The following is a 27911-nucleotide window of genomic DNA, read 5'->3' as shown; positions in this document are numbered from 1 at the left end:
AAAGTAAATTTATTATCATAGTTGTTTATTTTAACCCCCTTCCCACAAAAGTGTCAGGCAGTTTTTTTTAAAACATTAAAATCAAACTATTTAAATGTGATGTATCAAGTTAACATTGAAGCATTTTTAAATGGATGTTATTTACTGATAAAATACTTGTTAATGTATGTTTTTTTAATCGTGGAGCGTGTCGTAATTTAATGTTTACCGTGAATGACCCAAGCCAAAAAAGGTGAGGAAAGGCTGCCAAATATTGATAATCAATTTGGTAGTAGATCCACCGCTGCATATGTTCCATTTGCAAAATTGATAGCTGTCAATGTTTTCTACAAGGTGTAAAATATGTTTTGAAACCAGGACTGTCGTCATATTAACAATTTGTCGAAGTTTGTCGACGACTCGGCCCGGCGGTGTCGCTTTGCTCTGACTACCCCAACGTGGAAGTGAACGAATGGGACTTAGAATAAAGGATCCCTGTCTCTGTGCGTTGTTGGCGTTTTTACGACAGTTTTGAAACTTGAGCTGAGTGGTTTTTAGAGGTAAGACATTCAGATTTTGATATTGCAGTATGATTTAAGATGTCTGATCTTACATCCGAGGGAAACGTTCAATAAATATCCCATGATTCCAATCAATCCAGGGCAGGAGTCAGGCAGAAAATTTGGAATGGAAGATTTATCGGAGTTATAAATAGCAAATGAGTCATGTATGGAAATCAACAATATTGCACGTTGCATGCAGGATCAGGATGCATTTGGATGTGAGGCTAGTTCAGTGGATTGGCATTTCAACTTGGTAGCTACTCCTGTACTGATCTTTGTATGAAGCCTTTTTAAACCAAAGCCAAAGGTAGAGTATTAATTTTCTGAGTTATCAGATTCAGGTTTGTAACTGAAAATCTACCATGTTCAAGTCAGTTGAGTGTACGTATGTGTATAGTGAGCGATTGTATTACCGACTGGCCTTGTATTACCGAACGTGCGCATCATAGATCATACGCATCAGAAAATAATTTCAGAGGCTCAAAATTTTGCATAATCCTTCTAAAGGAAACTTGAATAGAAAGATGATAAAAAATGGTCAAAAATACATTTTCAAAGTCTTTATATTCTCAATACAATAAAATATGGTTAAAAATAAATTAGCAGCTCACCAGTGATTTTGTTGTTTTCTCAACTTTTTCCATAGAAAACACACATTCGGTAATATGATACCTTTTTCAAGTGACCAAAATATTTCACATGCAGAGAGGGGTCTGATTGAAAACTGATATCATAAAAAAGAAAAACAATTTGTCAAATTTTTTTACAAATTTATATTCTGTATGTATTTGTGTATTTATGGTGAAAATTTGGTGAATATTTTGAGGATAATGTGTTTGATATGACTGAATTTATGAAAAGTGTTCGGTAATACGATCCACTACCATACTTTTATTGAATTGTTTCCATTTTCGTTTCCATTTTCTTTCTAATGACAGATATTTAGTAAGAAGGTAGGACTGAGCTGCTGATTCTACCCTCTCTGCAGTCTAAGCCAAGAGTATCTTAATTTGACTGTGTATCAACAACGGGACTCTACCCTCTCTGCAGTCTAAGCCAAGAGTATCTTAATTTGACTGTGTATCAACAACGGGACACACGAATCGGGACATGGCTAACGTGGGAGACGCTAATTTCATGATGATGGACCCAGAACAGAGTATTCCTGCCACAAAGGTCGAGTTGACAGTTTCTGCGAGGTAAATACAAGATTTGTTTTTGCCTTACACTAGTATAGAAGTATACAAGGATGATAATTAATATGGAACACTATTTGGTTTGTATTTTGAGACTCAAGATGAAAACATTCTCTCTCTGGATTTCAAGATACAGATAAAATAGCACTAGAATGATTGTACTCTGAATATCATCATTATAACGTTATTGATATTTTCAAATAATTTATGACATACCAACCGTCTTTGCAATATTCCTAGATAATGGCATCTTTTTCTGACAAATGACCAGTCTGAATATAAAACATCTGGGTATACGGGTATACTTGGTCTGTTCTATACTTTGCATGTAATTTCACGTAGTCCATCTGCAGTAATAGTTTGATTAAAATCAAACAAGAAATTACAAATTGTTTTCAATGCATTCATTTCTGCGATGCATTCACGAGAGAAGTAGTTTCAGTCTCATACCTTCAGTTTTTCCGCTGATCTACATCGGCTCCACTTTTGTTATGAGGATGGTAGACAAGTATTAACCATTTTGAAATAAATCAAGAGAAAGATGATTATTTTGAACAAAGCCTTACACTCTTACTTTCTTATTGTGGTACTGTATGTAACACACATTATCACCCTTGGTCCTTTCAGCTAAGTTGTAAATTATTATAATAGTCTTATCAATGATGATTTTCAAGCCTCTTAGTCTTACCCCTTCCCCCTCCCCCTGAAAAAAAAGATGAATGAAAAATATATAAAATGATGAAAAAAAATGCTTATATTGCATTCTGGACTTGATAGGTTGTGCCATTGAATATAACAGTATGAACTCTTCACATGCTGAGATAGCTAATTGCTCAAAAGCACACAAGATTAAACGAGTTTCTCAAGCTAGTCAAAAATATGGGATAGTTTGTCTTCTTGCCCCTTTAACCCTCTTCTCTGTATACTTTCTTGAACTGCTTTTTAAACAAGTTTATGAAACCAGTTTAGAAAATAACTTTGCTAGCATCCTCATCACCATCTCCTGAGGTGGTTTTCAGAACCACTTCACGTAAAGCGGTCTTGTTGCTACTGGAACGCTCTCAGTATGCTAAAATGTTTTGCGCAAAATTTGAAAACCGCAGCGTGGACATTCTACTCACAGTGTACCCCGAATATTGCGCCCAACATGTGCGTAGATTGCTTCCTAAGCAAAGCGATCTTGAAAACCTCATCGGGAGGTGTTTTTTCAAACTCTATTGGAAGACCCCTTTAGATCGCTTCCAAGACCGCTTCAAGTGTTTCCATTACATGTTAAACTAGTTTCCACTAAACTGGTTTCAATTAAACCAGCTTAAGGATGTAGATAAGAACAGGGTCGTTCTTGTTCACAAAGTGTGACAGAGTTATGATAACAGTCATACCTGTGAAACTGACACCAAATCAATCAATGCTTTATCCAATGACATACCATTGGTTGATTTGGAGTCGGCTTTTATGGTGTGACAGAAACATTACATAGTTGATTTGTGAGAACCTTGATTCATTTGTTTGTGACAGGAAAATACTTGACCTTGATGTAATCACCCAATCTGATCCTGGTAAGAAGCATTCTCTGTGGAACATCACAGCCTATTTTTTTTACTAAGGAATGTATTTCCACTTCCTTTGATTTGTCTTGCTCATTCTTAATGTTCCGTTATGTCACCTAAATGTGACTTTAATTTATATTGATTTGAAAATGTTGAATCATACATGAAATTTAATTTAATGGAATTTGTTGAAATATTGTTATTTGCTATATCAAAGAACATGATGATACCTGAACAATTTTTTTTTGAAGAAGTGATTGATAGATTCTTAAGTCTGGAAATAGGCTGTGATTAATAAACGTGTCTGACAGTTCACATTGCATTAATCTCTTTAAACCATTAACATGATGGCTGATTCACTATCATCATTAATAAATCATGTTCACATTTTTCTCCCCTCAGGTTGCACATTTAATGACAAGAACATTTAGTTGCTCTGTAATTCCTTTGCTTAAACCACAATACCATAATTAATTTTCCTTTTAAAACAACTGATTTAGATTTCCATATTGGAGATATTTTATTATTTTCTTTAGTGTTATAAAAAAAATGTTACTTTCTATTATCGTTTTCCAATAATGCTTTTTGCATTCTTGAATGATATCAGACAAACTGTTTCGTGACTTTTTTAGTGAAAGAAACCGAATTGAAACTAGTGAATCAGCAATCATGATAATCTTCCATCTCTCTTTAACCTGTCCTACTCCTGTGTTTCAGATACCACAAGAGACTTCTGCAATGATTATTGGGATTCATCATCATTATTCATACATCTATCTTATTTTTCCCTTTCTTTTTCATATTTGTTGTTGTCTTTCAGAAAAATCCTGGATATGGACATTTTTTCCAAAAGTGACCCACGTAAGGAAAATACACATGTACATGTAATTATGGAGTATGCCATGTGAAATTTTTATAAAATTGCAGCAAACCAATATTTTTGTCAAAAGAGCACTATTACTGAATCTACAATAAATCTATAACCAGTTGGTATTTCAAGGTGGCATACAATACATGCTAGCAGAATGAAAATTTAAATGAATAGCATTGGGAAATTACTTTAAAATGGATTGATAAATTTCAGATGATTATACCGTTTTTTATACACTATTTTGTAAATATGTTTGGATTCAGTGGCATGGTTTTTAAGAAATTAGCAAGGACTTACTAACATTTATATCATTAATAACTTTTGCATGCATTAATGCTTGCATTTGATAGCTTTAATCTCTATGTGATGTGTACATATTTTGAAAGTTAATTTTAATGAGTTGCAAGTTTTTTTTTTTTTCGTAGGGGGTGTCTTGGGAAAATGAATTAGAAAATTGAAATGAATGAGATCATTGGTCCAATATTGACAAGTGAAAATCAGTATTGTCCTCTTTGTGTGTTTAATGTATTTCTACTAAATTTGTCCCGTAATAAAATATGGAATGGAAATATTTTAACCCCCCCCCCTTCAAAAAGCCCAAAAATATGATTTTGATGTTAAACAAACCTTCTTCTTATTTAAATATTATAATTAATTTGTTGGTACTTTTACTCCAAACGAAACAAATAGTGCTCATTTAATGAAAGAATTCTCATGAAATTACTTTGAGTAATATACTGGTTATTATAATGAATAGAACAGTACATTTGGTTGTGATTTTGTTAGGCATAACTGGACTTTGTATAGTTTGCTTTTTTCTTGAGTAAATATACTTGACATCTTGATTGTAATATGCAATCATGTGTCTACTATTTAGTTCATTTGACAAGGAGACATAGAAAAAGTATTTGGGGGAATTGTACACTTTATCATTTCATAGGTTTTCATTCACTGTTCCTGGCACCTTCTGGTAATAGTATTTTCAATGAATAAATGAGTCTTAAGTAGTAAATTATAAATGTTGAATTAAAAAAAAAGCAGCAGTTACATCACAATTTTTATATTCAGCTTAACATGAACATATTGGTAACTTAGATATAGGCCCCATGAGAAATGAATAATTCACTCATTGTTCACAGGAATTTATCATAGTAGTAAGCCTATGCCTAAATAGTAAGGAACAATCATCCAGCAAGTATATAGCCCTGTATTCAAAACTATTTTTAAATGAAGCAGCATGAATCCTTATCCAGCATAATTCGTCAACTTTCTTATACCTTTTTTCTACACATGTTTATGTAGATCCTGATCTTTCATGTGGTGTGTACAATTTTTATTCTATTGTCATGAAAATAGGTATTTGGGTGAATGATGAATGAAAAGTGAATTATTGGTATTCTCTGCTGCCTGATAATGCATGGTTTTATTGAATGAAGATTATCCAAAAGACATATGGGATTTACATGTTAGTTGTTTGGGTTATTATTGGATCGCTTCATATTAGAAACTATATCAATAGCTGTTAAGGTTCAAAATCTTCTTTGCCCCCACCCCCAAAAAGAAAAGCAACAAGATGTATTAAAAAATTTACTGAAAAACAATGAAATAAAAAATAAATGAGTTAGTTAACATTTTTTTCAATAATATATAAAATGAATTAGCAAATAATGGTATCAAGAAATATATTTCCCTTTTAATTGACAATTATCAGAGTAATATCTGAAACAGGCAGTTGTACATTATAATTTGATGAATTACAGTGCCTTTCCGTGATAATTTCTTATCCATGATTACAAAATGTTAGTGAAATCTCCATTATTGGTTTGTGATCTAAACTGACACTGGTTATTTTTTCAGGTTTTTTCTGAAAGTGCATCTCTATTTCTTCATACTTTCCAATTACATATATTTCTGATCATCTATTTTTTATTTCTTTTTGCTAAAATATTAACATTGCCTTTCATTTGCTTTCTTTCATTTTGTCAAGTAATTATTTCAAACTAATTTGCATCCTGCTCTTACATGTCTCTTTTTTAGCATGATGACAAATATTGCAAAGTTTTGTCATGTGTATCTCTTAAACTTGTTCCTCTTTTCTTGAATATTTTAACACAATATTAGAATGTACATGTCATTGCATTTGTTGCATTTTTAATTGCAAGGTGAATTCCATTTAATGCTGGGATATATATTTGGAAAATACTGTTTATTTCAAAAATTTTAATTCATCATCAAATGAAATGAAAAATTGTATTGTAAAATATGTTGCATTAGAGATTTTTTTATAAAAACTACATTTACATTCATCAAAATTGGTGAATAATATAATCAAAGCATCTCAAGCCAAAATATTTTGTCCTAAAATAATGTTTTTTGGTACTATTTTTTAAATGGGAGGTTGTAGAATGGTAGAGGGAGAGAGAGTACAGAACTCCTATCTCACATACAGATTTATTTTTCTCAAAGATTCAGTACATGAAAATACATGTATCACAATTCATTTTAAAGAAATGAATAGTAGAATAAATAGTCTGATATAATCCATATTATTAATGAATCTATACAAAAATATTACACTAGCTTGAGTGGCTTTATACCATTTCTGTCCATTCTTGCAATTTACAATGAAAACACGTAATTCACCAGCAACACCTGATGGTTTGAAAGTTGGTACTCAGCGAAGAACGAGTGTTTTAGGTGTATCTATATCACTGCCCACCCATTTGTCACCCTTTCGAAAAATGAAAAAAAAATAACCATCAACCATGTCCATTTAACCTCATTTAAATTTCATGCTTATTCCATTATAATTCCATTATTGTTCCACTGTCTCGGTTATAAAAATAATTTCTGAGAACAATAGAAATATGAATGTAGAAAGCATAGCTTAGTAGTAAACAAACCAAGCCAACACTAAGCTGTAAAAAGAAAGCACTCAAGCTATCATTGTTATGAGATCTTTTCTGAACCCTGAACAAAAAGTTTAATGTTTGGCTCAAGTTCATATAGGCTATAGCTATATACATAATAATAATAATAATACAAAGTTCTTGTATACATGTAGCGCATATCACAATTATGAATAATGTCTCTATGCGCTTCCAAAGGACTTGGATATTATTACCCCAGCTGTAGCTTAGCAGCCGTAATTACTAAGATTACAGCGCACACGCATTTCAAGGAATAAATTCCTGCCAGGTACCCATTCACCTCACCTGGGTTGAGTGCAGCCCAATGTGGATAAATTTTTTGCCAAAGGAAATTACGCCATGGCTGGGATTCGAACCCACGACCCTCTGTTTCAAAGTCCGGAGACTAATCCACTGGGCCACAATGCTCCACGTACATGTACAACATTATTCTTCATTTGATGAACAAATCACTCTAATTGGTCATTCATTTGCAAGTGTTCTTAATTAAACATTTCCTGTCATTTTGAAAACTTGTGATGGGAAAAACCTCAATCTTGACCATGTACTTGCTTTTTGTGTGTGTATTTGCCTTTCTTCATATTTATGTACATATTATATCAATAATTCACCATGCTTTTCTTTTCATTTGCATAATGAAATGTTAACCAATCTATGACATTTGTATTTCAACAGTATGTGTCCTCTTCATGAAAGCTCTTGGATCAAACGAATATCGAGAGGTAAGTATCATTTGATAACCAATTTTTTTATCATACATGGTCATTCCAAAATATGGCGCACATTGGGATTTTTATCATAATTATTTGTTTTTAGTATTTTTTAATAATATTATAGGCGTGTATAACTCAAAGAGCAAATTCATTGTTATATCACAGATGAGGTCCAAAATAATACACTACAAGTTGCACATCAGTGCTCACAGTTGGAATTTAGGGACTACAAGATTTTTTACCCCAAAATGCATTTAGGATTGATGTCTTATATACTTCAGATGTTACACAATTTTACAATTTAGCAAGGAGAACATATCTAACCAATTATAAACCTTATTCTAAATGTTTGATCTTGATAAAACAAATATCCAAATTTGAAATGATATGCAGTATCACCTTATATTGAGCTCTCTTAAATGTTATCACTTTCACCTGTTTTTAACTGCTTAGTATGGCCGTTCAGAAGTGATCATGAATACTCTAAACCCTGACTTTGTCAAGAAGTTCACCATGGATTATTTCTTTGAAGAGGTTCAACACCTGAAGTTTGAATTGTGAGTAAATTTTATTGTTGCTTTCCTTCATGTTAATGGAGTATACATGTACGTGAAGAGTGGATTGAGTGGATTATAATGTTGACATACCTGTAAAAATGAGAATAGATCATTTCGCCATAGGTATGCAGTAAACAAATGCAAAGAAAGCGAGTAGGCATATAGTTCTAAAGAATGATGCTAATGTATAATAGAGCATTGTATAGTTAAAGACTGAGCTCAACGATGGAAAGCCACTTTAACTTTGTTAATAAACCTATTTTTAAAGCATCTGGTCCTGTGGTTAAAATTAATTTTTTAAGAGAGCAATCAAAAGAGAAGGGTATTTTTCCTATGCAAAAAAAATATTTGATGTTAATATTTCTTTAGAAATACACTGTACTTCCTCATTTCATGCTATCTATATTAAAGTCCCAAGAGAGAATAATACATTTAGAGAATAATCCATGTTTTGATGCTTTGTGTGTGTGTATTCATTGATCATCATTGTATGCATCCAAGCATTCCTATGCTCACAAATGAACTGTCCTTTTCCAGGGGAAGAAATTATTCTGTATGTAGATACTATACCATGCTCTGTCGATATCAAGACTGAAACCTCAACTGTAGGCATGGATCATATTAGATCCTTCAGGAAATGGGTCCCCTCTCTTCCTCTCACCCCCCCCCCCCTCTCTATCTGTTACATATCAGTAACCCATTGCATAATAGATATTATAATTGCTATCCAATGGTAATTATACTTCTAATAGGGCTCAGTAGCCAGGCAAAAGTTTTTACAATGTACTGTAATAGTAACTTTTATGCAATTGGCCCAGATAGCATAAAAGAACTCATTGAAAAATAATTCATCATGTAATTTTTGATATCTCTCTTTCTCATTTTTTTATTTTCTATTTCTCTGGTAAATTTCTTTGCAGGTACGATGTTGACTCTAAGAGCCATGATCTAAAGAAACATGTAAGTATTCAGTTACACAGAATTTTATAACACTGTAAAATGAGAAAGTAAATCATTGTACTCCATTCAAGTCTTCTATCAGAGAAAAGTTAGATTAAAAAAGAAAAAATTGTTATCACATAGTATTCACGAGGAATTATCATTATGTTATTTTATCTACTTACTTTTGTTTGTTGCTTGAATGGGAAGTTCACAATTTTGCTTTGATAAAAGCAAATAATTTGATTAAAATATTGGTGAAGGTTTGATGAAAATGGGTTTCACACTGTTGTATCATGATATGATTGTTTGGATGACCGCCAATGACATGTTTGTTGTAGCATTATCACACAGTCATTAAAAAGTGCTAATTTGGCCATCGTTATTTTGTAACATTATAAACAAAAGTACAGGGGCCGTATTATGTAAATTGTCTTAAGAGAAATATTCTTGTATCTTAAAGAGTTACAATGAAATCCGTATTCTGAAAACTCTTGTAGATTTTCTCGTAACTTTCACTAAGCACTTATGACGTCAGAGATACAATGATGCGTAAATTTAAAAACGGCGCATTTATCTCTGTGCGCAGGATTACATATCGAGAGATAAAAGGTATTCTGAAAATTCTCTTATCTTTGCATTCTGTTAACTTCCTTGCAAAATACAAGAAATTTTACAAGAGGTAGGGGGCTATTGTAGCTTAATGTTAAATGCGATATTTCTCGGTCAACAATAATTATTTCTTGCTGCATCCCGCAAGAACATCATGTTTTACAAAAGGAGACATTCCAAAAACGTTATAACCATAGAGCTATTGTTATAACGACGAATTGGTAGTCTTTCCAGCTATTGAAAATTGCCATTCGATAATCTTTTCAGAAAAAATATGACTCTGAGAAAAGCCTCATGTATTTTAGCACAGTAGTGTACAAGCATAAGCGTCGGCGCAAAGGAAATTACGCTGCATGTCAACAATGCGCTTAATCATTTTTTAGAAGGGACGCTTCTAAAGGTTGACCGATACATAAACAGTTTAATGATTGGTTGATGATAAATATTAGGCGTGTCAGAGATAAAATAGGGGACGTCTTTACAGAGATAAGACAATTTTCAGAATACTGATTTAAGATAATTTTAGCGAGCTGTTATCTTGCTGAGTTACAAGAAAAGTTAAGACAATTTTCAGAATACCACCCCAGGTCTTTTTAATGTTCTATAAAGGGCAATTTTGACTTGAATTTTAGAATAACTTACAAAATCTGAATGAATCCTGATTCTGACAGGACTTTTTAGGAAAGATGGAGTGTACTATGGGAGAGATAATGGGAAGTGGTGGAAGACTTACCAGACCTCTCAAGTAAGTTAAACTCATTTTCATTTTATTCATCTTCATTTCATTTATTTTATTTCCAACAAAATACAAATCAGAAAAATACAGTTCGATCAAAGAAATTAAGTCAATGCAATAAAAAGATATGTATCATCATTAAACTTAAAATAACTAAATAGCATTATATTAAATACAATCAATGGCAAATGAAGTATACACTAAAATGTAGATTTTTATTTTGTGAAAATGGAGGGGCCCTCTAAAGAGCAAGGGCTTATACTTTGTGGGCCCCTCAAATTTGATTCAGATGTGCTGGCAAGAATTGTAAAAAATGTTATGTTCTATATAACTTCCAGGTTCCGTAGCAATCAGAATAAATGCTAACAGCCCCCCCCCAAAAAAAAAAAAGAATAAATAACAAACAAAAATATGATGATGCCTTGATGAGGATTCACTTTGATCAAAACTCCTTGACCCATATTCTGAAGTCTTGTTTAATTTAGAACATGGTTGAAATCTGTGTTAAATATTATGGGAAGCTGAAAATTAAGTTTGTTTATGATTGTTTGTTTCTTATGTTTCCTAATGCATTAATTGTGAAGAATACAAGTTTAGTTTAGATTTCTGATAATAATGAATGATTTGAGTGTCCAATGAGCTGTACTGTTTAGAGATTCCGTCTTAGTGGGCTATCCATATTCAACGCACAAAGTTTAGACCAGAGTTCAATTCAAAACACAAGTTGGCAATATGGGACCTTGAATTTAGCAACGACAAAAAATGGGGTAATCACTCTTTTGATTTAAACGACAAAAATATCTGAAAAAAGATTAATTCTGGAGAAGAATATGAGTCATTATCTTTATCGACTGATCTTCTTCTCTGAAATTGACGATACAGTGTTTCTATTGAGCAATTCTTTGTTATATTTTTGTTGAATTTCTTCCTTATTTTGCTATGGTAGAGGACCAAGGAAAGATTGTGGGAAGATCATTGTTCGAGGAGAGGAGATGAGTCAATGTAGGGTAAGAAACTTGTAATTTATAAATTATTTGCAGCTTTAAAATTGATGAAATCTTAAACAAGATTTTACGTAATGATATTGATGAGATGGAGAAAGGGTTTCATTTTATTAATAAAAAAAACTATAATACATTTGCAATAATAAAAAAATAGCATTCATTATTCATATCGCCAGTATATTTCCAGGTTTTTAAAAGATATAGTCCCATAATGATTTTGTTGTTCAATTTATGCTTGTATTTTATAGTTCGAATGCGGACATTAACCTGTGTGGTGAATTTCAAGCATTGTATGAAATGTCATTAAAGGGAAAGATCACCCTGACAAAAATGTTTATTGTTAAAATAGCAGAAAAAAATGATAGAAAGATATGGTTGAAGGTTTGAGAAATATCCATCAAAGAATAAAAAATTTATTAGAATTTTAATTATTTAATTTGTGACATCATATGCAAGCAGCTTTTCTACACATATCGTATGGCAAAAAATCAATGAAATGTCATTTTCTCGAAAATTTAAAATCGTTTTTTAGTGTACCTTCGGTATATCAAGATACAAAGCATTTCACACCCATTTCAATATTTTTTATTATTTTTCTGCTATTTTTTACAACAAACTTTTCGTCAGGGTGAACTTTCCCTTTAAAGATGCTTGTGGCATTAACAATGTACTATTACACCACTACTTATCCATGTAATGCCTATTTCCACTTCAACCACAATCCTGTGGGCTTTTATATCTCTAAGCATAATGTAGAGCTCTACCTATGATCAATTCAAAGATACACACATTGTCTTTGTTTACTTAGTATAAAAAGTACACAATTGTGTGTTTGCATAATAAGCAACCATGCTAAATGCCAACTTGTTATTATAAAGCAAACAATGAAAGACAACTTGATAAGCTATTATTTATGAATAAATTCTGTCATGAAGACATTTGATATTGCTTCCCATTTCATTCTTTACATTAGATGAAACACAGAAGAATTTTTCTGTTAAAGAAAAAAAGTTGTCTATTTTGACATATTCATAGACATGTACATGTAGATTTGTTTTGCAATGTGGGGGTAGGGAAGGGGAAGTCATTTCTAATATAGCATTGACATTGTATTCTAAATCCAATAAAAAAACTCACTTTAAGACCTCAAGTCTTATTTTAATGATCCAAGTCAAATCAAAATCTAAGCGGGCATCAAATGGCTTAACCCTAAAAAGAACTCGCTATTTCGATGCCTAAGTAGAGGGGGGGGGGGGGTGCTGATCCCCCATCTGATCTTAGCCGTCAGTCGCGTGATTGTGACGAAAATTGGCAAACACCTTGCCCATGGCATAATCTACACAATTGTAATGATCTAATTCTTTGTAAAATCTCATTTGTAATTAATCATGCTAATTAATGCATGAAATTAAAAGTTTCCTCTAATTAACTAAATAAGGCCCCTAGAATGGTATTTTTTTTCACAGACTCTAATAGGATTCAAATATACTTTAAAAATTCAATACATCACAATTATTTTCTTATGTATCTTATTGTATTCTAAATTTCTTATGTATTTCTCTGTTTTTCAACTTTTTGTTTTTCATTGTTTTTTTCAATGGAAAAATTTTGGGGGACTCTATTTTGACCATAAATAAGATGAAATTAATTGAGCTTAGTCAGTTAAAGGAGAATAATAATACATTCATGAAATTTGGCGAAAAACACTAATTGCATTGGATTTGTACACAAATTCACGTTATTGGGTCTGCGTGCACTTCCAAAATGTTGTGTAATTCCGGAAACGCATATTCGGGTCGCAATTTTGCACGAGACTTTAACTTTAACCCATTCTTATTAGGGTTAAGGGTGTTCCACAGTTCGAATGAAATCCATGTCATTTTCACATATTTTGCACAGAATTACTCTACTGCTGAAATATTCCAAATATGCAAAGAGTAACATATGTGTTCATTTCTTGATTTTTGGCCATCGAGCTTTGAAGTTCACAAAATTGAAAGTTCTCAAATTTCTTGTGTCTGTCATGGTTAACGATAACACTTAATGTGTAGTGTGATTGCCTTTCATGTGGTTATCTACCTATCTGCATTTGCAGTTGATGTGTGTGTGTGTTTGAGACAAAATTTCTTATATTAGTAATTTTGCTTACCACAATAATATCAATGGGTCAACCACTATTCGAAGTTTTTCAAACTATAACTTCCAAGAGGTACCAAAGTAGGCAAAAATTCATTATTTGGTATGTGTTTTTCTTCCTTAGAAAAACAACCATCCTTTAAAATGTTTTTTTTTGCAATAACAAAATTTATTTCTTTAATGAAGAAAAATAAGTTCAACATTGAGTACTTCCTGAAACCATTGCCAAAAGTTACAAATGTGATATTATCTTGAATTGTATTGATAATATTTTTTACCTATGATTGTAATGTTTATTTTCATTTTAAACATAAAAGCAAAAAAAAAGTTTATTTGTATGAATATTGATGTCATTATCTCTTTATATGTTTGTATTTTCTGGATTTCGTATATACCTCTAGATTGAAATAACCAATGCATAGTCAATTGTTTCACACATATTTCTGTTTCCATCATGGTGTCGCGTTACACACCTTCTGGTCCATACATAGCTATAATATATTTTTTGTTTGTTACAATTTAATGAAATGCCATGCTTATTTTGCTTATTATTCAGCAATTACAACATTTCTTCAAGAATCCTTTGGCACATATTTTGTATTCATATAGGGTATTTATATACATATTTATGGATTCTCTACAAACTCTCTTTTGAAATTGTTACCTCAACTGGAATTTACCTTTGTTAAACACCCAAAGACTCTGTGTTTGTTTTTTATTTTGTTATTGTTTTTCGAATTTGTAAATTATGGCCTACATATATTTGATTGGTTTTTTAAAGGACCTGATGACTCTTCATTTCAAAGGAGAACATCTAGACAAGAAAGATGTGTTTGGAAAGTCTGATCCATTTCTTCTATTCTATCGCTCAAATGAGGATGGAACGTAAGTTTATCTTTAAGTTAATAACATTGAATCACGTTCATGAGATGGTTTGGAAGCTATTACAGGCTTAAAGTAAACTATACCCTACATTGTTTTACAGTTTGCACTGATGCTGATGATCAGTTGTTTTTTATGATAAAGATGATGGTGGTGGTAGACTGGTAGTAGTGGAGGTGGTGGATGGTAGTAGTGTGATGGAGGGTGTTAGTGATGCTGATGATGAGGATAATGACGACGACGATGATGATGATGATGACGATGATGTGAATGAAATGATGAAAAATGATAAAGCTTATTCTGTTATTTATCATTATCTTTAGACACAATTTCGCTTTTAATCTTTTGTTGATTAGATTCACTGTCTGTCACAAGACTGAAGTGATTAAGAAGACGTTAGACCCGGTATGGAAGCCATTCAGTGTCATGCTAAGATCTTTTTGTAACGGTGACTATGATAGAACACTCAAGGTGGAATGCTATGACTGGGACAGAGATGGAGGGTAAGGCCACTATCATAACTTTCATCAATTCTTGAAATCAATCAGTTGGTTCACAGTGTATTATATTATTAAAGGACAAGTCCACCAAACAAAACGTTGATTTGAATCAAAAGAGAAAAAACAAATATTTCATTGAAATCGGATATAAAATAAAGTTATGACATTTGAAAGTTTCGCTTATTTTTCACAAAACAGTTATATGCACAACTCAGTGATATGCAAATAAGAGAGTTGATGATGTCCATCACTATTTCTTTTGTTTTTTATCTTTTTAATTATACACTATTTAATTTTTTACAGATTTGACAATAGTGACCAATTTGACTAAACCAAAAAAATCTAAAGCAATGGTAGTTCCACATGTTCAGGGAGGAATAAATCTTTATTTCTCATGACAATTAGGAGAAGATTTTGATATTTCATATAATGAACTACAAAATAAATAATGAGTGAGTGATGTCATCAGTCCCCTCATTTGCATATCGACCAGGATGTGCATATTAATGTTTTGTGAAATTAAGCGAAACTTTAAAATGTCATAAATTTCTTATTTTACATCCAATTTTGATGAAATTTTCAGCATTATACTAGTTGGATATTTCTCTTTTTACTCAATTTAACTTTTTGTTGGGGTGGACTTGACCTTTAAATATGTTTTTCATCAGTCTTGTGCAAATTGAGTTAGACACTCTCTCTGCCACATATTTTTAGCTTATAAATGGCTTTGTTATTTATTTGTTTACTAAATACTACATACTGACAGTCTATGATGTACAATATATGCATGTAATCAAACATGTTTTTTGTCCAGTGGTGAATATACCCTATGCAAATGAAAAGTCAAGTTTATGGGAAGAAACATTTGTAATTGACATTCTAACTACAGTATGAAGGCTTGAGGCAGAGTGCATTGATAGGGAGATAATCTGTTATCATTTTACTGCCATACATGTATATGCACCAATTCTTTGTTTGGTAATGTATTAATGAATAAGTTCTGCAGAAATTTTAGTATATTTATATTTAATGTGCCAACTGGTTACATGAATAAGATTGTGAATCTCAATAGAAGCCAATGAATAAAAATGTATTCAAAGAGAGCTGAAATTTAAAGGAATAACAGGTAAAAATTATCCCTCATTTGATATTTGTGGCATCTGAGAACATAAATTTTTCAGAAGAGAAGATAAATTGCACAAGATTGTTTTTACATATATTTTACCCTTTATTTCTGCCTTTTCAGACATGATCTCATTGGAGTCTTTGAGACCACTGTAAGAGAACTATCAAGGGGACCAGGCCATTCTAATGTATACCATGTAAGTTCAATTTCTGTGTTTTGAAAAAAATATTCATTTTTATGTTGTGGGTTTTTTTTCCTCCCACAGACATGTTAGATATACCATCATGGTCTCATGGTTCTGATACTAGTCTTTCAATCAGAGTGACATGGGTCGAATCCCAGCCATGGTATGTTTTCTTTAAGCAAGAAATTTACCCACATTGTGCTGCACTCCACCCAGGTGAGGTGAATGGGTACCCAGAAGGATCAATTCCTTGAATGCGCTGAGCACTGGAGATTTCAGCTCAAACTGATACGGGTTGAATAATAAGAGTGCACCTCAGAAGAGATTATAATTAGATGGCACTATGCATGTATCAATTCCTGTTGTTATTATTGTCATCATTATTGTCGTCATTATTCATTCATTCTTGGTCAGCACTTACTTACAACAAGGGGTGATAACATCGATCCCTTTGGAAGTCAAATTTGACAGACACTTAAGTTACAGGGACAAAATTACACAGGGGCTGGGGGCAAATTAGCCCCCGAAATACTCTCAAAAAGAGCCCCAGTAATTAAAAAAGGAGCTTTGGAAATCCCCATTCATCTCAGTGTTCAAGCTTATCCAATGTTGCAAATTTAGGTAGTACGTTTTGAAAGATACTCCCGAAAAAAAATATATCTTTCTGCCACTATGTTATCATTACTGTAGTTGAAAATTGACCTAGGTGATCTTGCTGTGACAGTGATGTTTATGAATAACTTTAATTTATGTCATATTTCCACTGCAGCTCATTCATCCTAAGAAGCAGAAGAAGAAGAAAAACTACAAGAACTCAGGTCTGATCTTCCTAACAGCGGCCAAAATTGAGCCTCAATTCACCTTCCTTGATTACATTCAAGGAGGATGCCAGCTAAACTTCACTGTTGCCATTGACTTCACCGCCTCTAATGGTAAGATAACGTGCAAAATGCATCCATTCATGCTGCTTTTGTTCAGCTGTAGTCCCATGCAATGTTTTTTAAGTTTGCATCTTTCACAGGATCAGGTTTGTCTTCACCCTTGGTGAAGTTACAGCTATTGTTGTGTATTGCAGTGAAGGTTAACTTGCTCGTCATCATCTTAAGTCAGTCCATAAAGAAAAATAACATACTTAGAGAAAAGCAAAATAACAGCCAATATCATATTACAAGCCAATCCAGTGATGTTAAAGATATGAAACATGAAAAATAATATCATAGCGCAATAGTTGCATATATGTCCATCCTAAATTCATTATGCTATCTGGAGAGAAAAAAATATTTGAATATGGAATAAAAAATCTATGAATTATCAGGAAGTTGGAGTCTTCTTTGTCTAGATAATCAATCTTGTGAAATGTATAATTTTCTCAGTCGTTCATATTTAACAGTTGATTAGTAACCAACTCATTTGTTCATTACATGAGATTCCGCATGGTGTTTTAGATTTTGTTTGTAGTTGAACACCTCACTATACCTGCATTTTGTTTGCACAATCATTGATTCTTGTAGGGGACCCTCGGACACCTAACTCCTTGCATTACATGAACCCTTATCAACCAAATCATTACCTGAGAGCATTGCGAGCAGTAGGGACAGTCATACAAGATTATGATGCTGATAAACTCTTCCCTGCCTTGGGTTTTGGGGCTAGATTGCCTCCTGCTGGTGTTGTATCCCATGAATTCTTCCTGGTAAGTTGATTCATAGTTTCTGCGATACTACATGTACTTGCTATTTTGTTCATCTGCTGTACTTTTTTCTGGTTCATTTGTCTTCTCTTTTTATGTTCATCTCCTTGGAATGCCTTTTATGCCGCCTTTATCATTTTTTAAAGCCATGTTGAATTCCCAACTTTTCCGTTCCTTCCTCTTGATTGTTTGAATTGAAACTGCCTCATTTATTTTTAATTTTATCTATTCTTACAGGCCTTGTCACATTGGCCATCTAAAGAAACTATCTTAAAACAGATGATTGGATTTTTAGAAATTGTTCTTCAGTTGCATCTAAGTACAAAATTGAACTTTCCTCAGTTCGGAATTATGTGATATAAATGATAATTGATGGATCCATAATTGAATGGGGGTATGTGGCAGGGCCTTCATTAACCATTTTATTCTTTTTTTTTCTTGCAATCATCCAGAGTTCTGACCTTGTCACAACTTTTTCCTTTGTCAAAATAATTTATGTATTGTGTTTGATTTTATTTTTTCCAACTACCAGTAATTCAATTTGTAGAACCTCATATTTATGGTTTATTTCGTTTTTCATTTTGCATAAGACAAATCTATGGTTTTTTAATAGCCTAAAAATGTGTATTGATAACTTGAATTGTTTAAGGCAATTGTCTCTTGAGTGTTGTTCGAAGTTGAACCTTCTGGGAAATGATGCAAAATTTTGGTCTGCAGATGGGTTTATTTGTTTTATAGAATGGATGGGAAAATCCCTGCAATCTGATTGGTTGAGAGCAATGCAAGAATTTTTACTGGGCTGCATGAACGATATCCCGATAATCAAAACGATATCCACTGTAAACAAGCTATCGTCCGAAAAGGTCATTGTGATGTCATCGCGCATGTACTGTTACGCTTGTTTACGTCAAAATTTTGAATTTTCGATCAAGGCAGAATGAATCAAATAAAGGATGCAAAATGATCTGTAAGTAAAAATACGTTACCGTAATTGTCATAGGGATTAAAAACTGCCTGTATACTCGTTAGTTGAGAAGTCCAGACATACGATCTAACGTTTATAGATCTACTGGCACTGCCCTGGGCTGGCTGTGCACAGCCAAATCTCCAGTGCGGGCCCAGGCAGCCGTATAGGCACTGGCCACCGGAGCGGCCCGGGCATACACACACAGCTATGGCTGCCTCATAGATCTAGTCAATGCAAAGCTGTATCTGGCATTTTGGGTATAATGATGCCTTTGTGCCAACATATTATCAAGTTAGGCATACATATTTATGTTTTCCAGGGTTATCAAAGGGTCTGCATTACATTTTGGAATTTTCATGCATCCGGTAAAAAATCATGCGTCCAGTAAAAAAAATCATGCGTCCAGTAAATATTTTCATGCGTCCAGTAAATTGAATTTACTGGACGCATGAAATTATCATGCATCCGGTAAATCATTAATTTTTGTGGTTTATTCAATAAAATTTTTCCATTCTATAAAACAGATAATGCATGGGTTTCTTTCGTGGGTCAGTGGAACTGTGTGCACGCGGTAACTTTGGCATTATGGTCTAAACCCACTCGGCTGCGCCTCGTGGGTTAAACCATGCCAAAGTTACCTTGTGCACACAGTTCCTACTGACCCACTCTAACCCATGCATCATTTGTATACTATCTTAAAACAGATGATTGGATTTTTAGAAATTGTTCTTCAGTTGCATCTAAGTACAAAATTGAACTTTCCTCAGTTCGGAACTATGTGATATAAATGATAATTGATGGATCCATAATTGAATGGGGGTATGTGGCAGGGCCTTCATTAACCATTTTATTCTTTTTTTTTCTTGCAATCATCCAGAGTTCTGACCTTGTCACAACTTTTTCCTTTGTCAAAATAATTTATGTATTGTGTTTGATTTTATTTTTTCCAACTACCAGTAATTCAATTTGTAGAACCTCATATTTATGGTTTATTTCGTTTTTCATTTTGCATAAGACAAATCTATGGTTTTTTAATAGCCTAAAAATGTGTATTGATAACTTGAATTGTTTAAGGCAATTGTCTCTTGAGTGTTGTTCGAAGTTGAACCTTCTGGGAAATGATGCAAAATTTTGGTCTGCAGATGGGTTTATTTGTTTTGGAGAATGTCTTATTTTGAGTACAGATATATTTCTAGCCCAGTAATCAGATGCTGGCTTGTCACTGTAGAGGGTAGTACTCTCCACTCCCTGGGGAGTCCAGCAATACACATTTGACACATTGGTGGAGAATTGTATTATTGGATAAGATCAATATTCTTCATAATTATAATAATACACAGTTCTTGTATAGCACATATTACATTATGATGTCTTTATGCACTTCCAATGGAATTTGATGTTATTACCCTGTCTTTAGCATGGCAGCCATTATACAACACAAAAGCATATCAAGGAATGAATCCTGCTAGTTGCCTGATTACCTCATCCGTGTTGAGTGCAGCATAGCATTGTATGTTTTAATTGTTAAAATGTACACTTTTTTAATTTCTTGTTTTAGAATGGCAGTCAGGACAACCCATATTGTGCTGGGATTGAGGGAGTAATAGATGCGTACCAGAAAGCATTACATACGGTTCAACTCTATGGTCCTACCAACTTTGCACCAATCATCAATCATGTTGCAAGGTAAATGAGGAAATCATTATGCATAGTGATGTGATTTTTTCACATGACATGATTCTATCATATGAACAGAAAATTACTGAGATAATTTTTGTAAATTCACAAATTTTGATGACTTCTGTTGCAAAAGTACTGTACAGACAAAAGTTTGGAACCACCCTCAGATTAAAAGAAAATCATACAAAACACAGCATTCTTCGTTCATTCAAATGTATTGATACTGAATGGGCTATGGTAGATCCATCACATCACACAAGCATGTTTCCAACCAATTTTGATTGCACTTCTGTGAACCCAAGTCAGTTTTCATGATATATTCAAATTTATGCAAACCTTTAAAATTTAAAAGAATGCATCAAATTTGAATATATTTAAAACAAAGGTTGATTTTGACAACCTGAAAGCTTGTTAGAGGCTTGTCTGACATAGCAACAAATAATATATGTCAATCTGCTGACAGTCAACCTGTTAATCAGACGGTCAAATTAACCTGCCTGAAACGATGAGTCTTCTCTCCCGCTCCTGCCGTACAACTCCACAAGCCAACTCAAGCCAGCCTTGTCTCATCTACTCATTCTTCTCTCATCCTTCCAACTTAACCAGCCTCCTACTCAAGCCTCTCACCCTGCCTCTTTAAGACCACACTCATTTCCGAAAGACACTCTACTTTCTAACCTCCACTTTCTCACCTCTCCATTTCTATTCTACCTCTATCCACTTCAGTGATTGTTTATGCCACCATGCAAACCTTAAAAATATCTTGTGCTAGAATCTAGTTTGCATTTATTATGTGTTGCTATGTCAGACAAGCCTCTGACAAACTTTCAGGTTGTCAAAAAAAAACCTTTGCTTTTATATATTTAAATTTTATGTATAGGCTACATTTAAAGTTTAAATTTTTGCATACCCTGTAAATTTGAATATATTATGAAGACCAACTGGGGCCAACCAGTTGGAAACATGCCTGTGTGATGTAATGGAATTGTCATAGCCCATTTCGTATCAATACATTTGCTTTTATGCGGGCATTCGGTCAGTCAGAAGGTCCGTTGCAAATCTTGCACATCAAACTATTTCAATTTTAATCATGAAATTTGGAACGCAGATTAATCTTGGGAGGAAGGTGTGCAAGACACATTTTTCGCACATGTTAGATTTTTGCCTTGCCATGGCAACGACATAATATGCCAAAAATTAAGTAAAAATCTTGCTGTTCATTCTACTTCCTCAGTTTTTGACACACACATTGATTTTGAGATAAAGATGTGCAAGACATGTATTTTGTGTATGTAAAAAAAGGTGTTGCTATAGTAACAATTAAGTATTTGGCGAAAATTGGTCCTGTTTGGTAATGTTAGACTTTGGATGACGTGGCTGAGGCAGGGTTGTGAGTTTTCATGCATAATATTAAAATTGATTGGATATTTAAAGGTCATGTCCACCCCCCTAAAAAAAAGTTGGTTAAAATCAATAGAGAAATATCAAAGAAGCATAACTCTGAAAATTTAATCAAAATCAGATGTAACATAAGAAAGTTATGACATTTTAAAGTTTTGCTTATAACTCAGTGATATGCATATAGAGAGTTGTTAATGTCCCTCACTCACTACTCACTAGATGATTTTCTTCTTTTTTCCATTTCATAGATTTGCTGCTGCTAAAAGAGATGGCTCAGAATACTTCATTCTTCTCGTCATTACTGATGGTATCATCACAGATATGGAGAAAACAAAACAAGCTATTGTCAACGTAAGACAATCTTCTAATTCTCCTTTGTACATGTACAAACATATCACTGCCCTAACCATTGCCTCTGGTATACCTCTCTTCCTCATTCCTAATCCCTCTCTCCACTCGCAATAATCCTCTCCATACTCACTTCTGAGGGTCCAACAGCCTTTCCTGTTTTCATTTCTCCCATTGCCTTCATCACCTCTTCCGGACTGACTATCTCAACTGGCCTTTCCACCGCGTCAGCCTCTGACTTCTGGGGACGTTTCATGAAAGGGCTTGTCGGACGTTTTATCTGACAAGTCCCATTTTATCCGACAGTTACCATGATAACAGTGCTTCTCTGCCAATCAAAGCCATGAAAAGTTATCAGATCTGACAGTTTGTCGGACAAAGACGTTGATGAAACACCCCCTGATCCCACTCATTCTCTCCATATGCTCTTTCCAGGCTCTGCCTCTATATCTTTCACTAAAATTCAACTTTCTGTCACTTCCTCTCACACATCTTCCCCCTTCAACATCTCTTCCATCATTTGTTATTGCCTTTACTGTCTTATACACCTTGTTTGGGTTCTTGATCAACTCACTCAACCTCTTCTCAGCTTCCTCCCTCATAGTCATCACAACCTCTTTCTTTCCTCACTTCTTTAACCTCTTATACCTCACCTTATTTTCTTATATTTTTACTCTTTTAAGGAATTTTTATTCAATTGTTTGATTGTGACAAATGAGTATTGCAGAAGGTTTAAAGTATTAGTAATTGGCTATTAGGATATCTTTGACAACAAATATCTTAGACTCATATCAGTTTAATGCCTCAATTCGAATTTGATTTTTTTTATTCACTGAAATATGAGTGGAAAAATAATAAAATTAATGTATTACGGTATAAATCATTACTTGACGGCAACATTCAACAGTCTGTGTGTATACAGGGGAGGGGGTATTTTTTTTTAGTTTCTTAATGTCATTTGAGGTTTTGACGTCTAAAAATGATCACCTCTCAAAACACTGGTAATGGTTTATTAATGACATCTGAATAGTTTCGTCGACAATATGAATAATTCAATCTCGCTGACATAAGTCTTTTCTCATATTTCTAATACCATTTTCTTTTCTGAATATCATTCCATAGGCTGCTACACTACCCTTGTCTATTATCATTGTTGGAGTCGGAAAAGAGGACTTTTCAAGTGAGTTTCTACATCAGCTGTTTTATATCTGGTTTTTATTATTGATTGTCCTGTACTCTTTTAGGGGGCAGGGGTAATCTGAAATCATGTAATTTTTGCTTTTATTGGTTAAGCTTCTCTTGAAAAGCTTTCATTTATTTTGTAAAATAATCCTCAGGTTAATCAAGCGATTATTACACTCTGTGCTTTTCACTTTAACACTGAGTTGATTGTCCCAACTGATTGAAACAAATATATTCATTTTTCGGAAAGTGTTTGATGCTTGCTGTGTCAATAAAATTGAAAAAAAGGGGCAACAAGTTAATGTTATTTTACTTGTACTTTGGAATATCTATGATCAGGTATTTACTAACCAATAATATTTTTTGTCCTCTGTTGATCAGGGAGTTTTTACTCCCTCTCCTACCCTGCTGTGATATGAAAATCAAGTTTGTGTTAACGCAAGTAATTTTGGTGGGTTACAAGATAGAATTATCGAGTCACAAGTTTCAAGTGCATTTATTTTATTTCATTTCCTTCATTTCATCCATCTGTGTTTGTGAATTCACTGTTTCTGAATTTTTGAAACAGTGTAAAAAATGATATCATGATTTTTGTAATACATAAGTTAAACTGGCCAGAGCTCAAAGCATGCTTGGTTCAAAGGTAGGCTTAGCTTGATACATGTATATACAAGTGCAAGATGAATATAGAATATTCATGGATAAGAAAAAAGAGAAGTAAGGGTTAAGGGACTTGGGCACATCTTGGTCTAGTGGTTCTGTGTGGTCTTTCACTCAGAGGGTTGTGGGTTTGAATCTAGCCATGGATTTTTTTCTCCAGTAAGACATATATACCCACATTATGATGCAGTCAACCCAGGTGAGGTGAATGGATACCTGACAGGATTTATTCCTTAAACATAATGGCCTGTATTCTGAAGTCGGTTTTAAATTAAACTCTGGTTTTAAGTTGTGGTTTAACTATGGAAAGCCAGTTGTTGCATAAATATCTAACAGTAGAGGTTCAATGCATCAGCTCATTTGACTCCCAAAACATTATTAACTGCCTTGGAAGGATAAGTATGACAGTTGTCTTCACCATTAAAAAATTAGTAAAGAGCACAGTAAACATGAGAAGCATTCACTGTAAACAATTTTTAGAAATGTTTGGCTTCCCATTATTTTAGCACAAAGTTAGAACATGGTCTAAGTTAAACCTGACTTCAGAATACGGGCCAATGAGTGCTTGAAGCAGCCAGGGTAATGTTAAAAGTGCACCTTGGAAAAGATTATTCCTAGATTTCATTTGATATATTCCTCTTATTTATCCTCATTGTTTTGCCTTTTACTAGAAATGGAGGAGTTGGATGGTGATGATGTAAGATTATCATTCCAAGGAAGACAAGCCGCAAGGGATATTGTACAGGTGGGTCAATAACACTAATATCAGCCCACTGACCATTCCAGGGACTTTCATTATAAAAAGTTTAATTGATTACCTAACTTTGGAAAGCAAATAGCACCATAATTCATAATCGTTAATATGCATGTCATTGGATAGGGCTGTAGTTAGATGATGGGTTCTTGCATGCATCATTGATTGGATCAGTTAACATGACTTTTTGTTCAAGGTTGTCACCAGGGAAATTTCAGTGCTGGAAATTTGGTGACCTATGCCTTGCCACTGTGAATCAGGGGGACCAAAACTATTTGGTTTTCAGGGCTTCATTATTAAAAATGTAATTTTCATGTCATTTTTTTGTCAGAGGGAGATTTAGTGCCAGGCGGGTAGGTATGATATTGCAGGTTGATAGAACAGGATGGAAATTTTGAGTGGTTGAAGGGTCTGACCAGTGCCAACCACAGAAGTAACAACCCTGCTGATGTTGTTTACAAAGGGAGGGAGCATGTTCGATACTGATGGTGATTTGTAGTGATAGTGGTTTTCCATTGTTCGAATCAATCACAGCCTCTTTGTGAAATAGAGCCATGAAATGATATTAAGAGAAATGTATGGTAGACTTTAATCACCTGTTTTCACCATGAATCCATTTTTCAACATTATGTTTTCACACAATAAATAGTTCACTATCATGAAGCCAAAAATTTAAACAAAAAATTATCATATGATACTTGTTTGTGATGTTGAGATGATCTGCTCTGTGAAACAGATTATTGTTCAAGCTATGAAAAAAAACATGAATAATTTCTTTCTTTGCTACCTCATTCTCTTTCTTGTTCACTGTCTCATTTTCTCCTAACATCTTTGCAGTTTGTTCCCTTCCGTGACTTTGAGAACTCGGACAACATTGTAATGAGCCAGGCTCAACTTGCCAAGGAAGTCCTGGCTGAGATTCCAGACCAGCTTGTCTCCTACATGAAATCAGCAAAGATCCATCCAAAGCCTCGAAGGGCATCAATTGCTTCCACCATGTCATCTGTCTCTGCATCAGCGCCCCAACATGGGTATTGAGGAAACTTAAGGGAAAATAATCATCTTGAGGTGATGACTTTGGAAGATTGATGAAGTCTTGGTCGAGATTAATTCATACTGTTATGGCAAATACCATGCTTCTAGTTTGAATTGGATTGGTGATATGTAACCACGGAAGTTGACCAGAAGCAGAGCGACTGAAGATTAGCAGAGGTATGGTCTCAGATGTGAATCATGTAAGAGAGAGATTGGAGTTCCACAAGGAAAGTTTTTTCACCTGTTGTGTTTTGTATGCCATCAAGGCATTTATGCAAATATCACTGATTATGTGAAAAAGGATAAGTCACAGTGGGCTAGGAGTGCTGTACAAGACCATGTTAGTGTAATTTTAATATCAATGTTATTTAGAGCACAATAATTGGTCTGTCTTTCAGTTGGAATGTTACAATTTTGTTAATTTCAAGTTCTGTTGGACTTACAATGTGATGATTAATTACCTTTGCCAAGTTATGTATTCATCATTTGTATTATCGTTCTTATAGTTATAAGTAATATGGGGAAGGTGAAAATAACAGTAATTAAATGATAAGAATTTAATGGAAGAAATCAGAGAGGCTGACATTATGAATAGTATTGAAGGATTAAGTATATGCTAATTATAATGAAAAATGCATATAATCCATGTAGTGCATGCTGTTTTCTATAGGCATTTTTAGTACTCATGATGTAGACATATTGTATAGTTTTTATGTAAATAAACTAAATATATTTTGATGTTGTGGAGGGGATACTGTATAATATCTGTTGAGCATTTTCTTTTTTACTTGCAGCATTATTCCTGAGAACAACAAACTGTCAAATGTGCGCATAAAAAAATTGTGTGACAGCTTTAGAGGGTGGGATTTCTTAACTATCTCTGACTTTCATTATTAACTGCTTTTTCCGATTTCCATTTATCAGAAAAAAGAAGATTCTATGCTGACCAGGCATATACATGTAGCCTATGAAAGCATTCCAATCATTCACTGGTTGTGAAATATTCAAATGAATTTGTGTTCAAGTTTACATTTCCTTCTACCACTTGGGCAAGAGTCCATAACCTGCAAGACACAGACCTACACTGGGCTTCAGCTGATTTGCTCTCATTTACTTCTGATTTTTTGTTTTATTTCTAGAAAGTTTTTTGCTTTCCAAAATTGTTTACTTTATGTTAAAGCCTTAGATCGATTTACATTTCCTTGATCAAATGATGTATCTTTCATATTTTTGATGTGCCTTTATACAGTATGTTTAAATAAAATGTTTACACTTAGAAATAATCCTGTAAACTTATATATTAGTAATATCCTGAAGCTTTTCCACATTTACACATTGGTACAGATATCTTTAGAGCAAATGACGATATAAATTGAAAAATCTTTCCGCTTGAGTGAGCACCGCCTACTTCTTGAAAAGTTTATGGAAAATGATTTGCGCAGAACTTTTAAATAGATATGAATAAAAGTATATGTCAATCACAAAAAAAAACTGAAATTCTATTTAGGAAAACTGATTTACCTTTTTAGCGTGTTTCCTTGCCCAAAACACTTCATTGAGGGCAATTTCACCCCCCTCCCTCCCCACACACTGAGGCCATCGTGATGACATCTGCTTTACACGGAGCAGTGATTCATATGAAATGGCTTAGGCTTGATTTTCCTTCTGTTTATCATTGTCAGCTTGGGAAAAGTGTGGAGGAACAAGTATCAAATT

At 33.6% G+C, this 27911-nt stretch overlaps 1 protein-coding gene across 3 annotated transcripts; it reads left to right on the top strand.

Annotated features, from left to right (window-relative positions):
• Positions 1 to 199: 199 nt before the first annotated feature.
• On the top strand, positions 200 to 27911 carry LOC129253741 (copine-8-like). 3 transcript variants are annotated; one of them, XM_054892165.2, is made up of 18 exons: positions 200 to 539; positions 1481 to 1741; positions 4109 to 4149; positions 7765 to 7811; positions 8256 to 8359; positions 9280 to 9319; positions 10582 to 10655; positions 11593 to 11653; positions 14568 to 14671; positions 15025 to 15171; positions 16415 to 16490; positions 17248 to 17410; positions 17990 to 18171; positions 20694 to 20821; positions 22465 to 22567; positions 23687 to 23744; positions 25078 to 25151; positions 25998 to 27911. In XM_054892165.2, exons 2-18 carry the CDS (start codon positions 1653 to 1655, stop codon positions 26196 to 26198), a joined length of 1692 nt encoding a protein of 563 aa, XP_054748140.2. In that variant the 5' UTR covers positions 200 to 539; positions 1481 to 1652; the 3' UTR covers positions 26199 to 27911. The 3 variants fall into 3 exon arrangements, with proteins under 3 accessions (XP_054748140.2, XP_054748141.2, XP_063951572.1); XM_054892166.2 differs by lacking the exon at positions 4109 to 4149 and adding an exon at positions 3257 to 3297; XM_064095502.1 differs by lacking the exon at positions 4109 to 4149 and adding an exon at positions 3257 to 3297 and having other exon boundaries at positions 200 to 849.

This window comes from Lytechinus pictus, chromosome 2, assembly GCF_037042905.1.
Source record: "Lytechinus pictus isolate F3 Inbred chromosome 2, Lp3.0, whole genome shotgun sequence".
Classification (NCBI taxonomy): domain Eukaryota; kingdom Metazoa; phylum Echinodermata; class Echinoidea; order Temnopleuroida; family Toxopneustidae; genus Lytechinus; species Lytechinus pictus.
The sequence above is the reverse complement of the archived record's forward strand: the minus strand, read 5'-3'. Positions and strand labels throughout refer to the sequence as shown.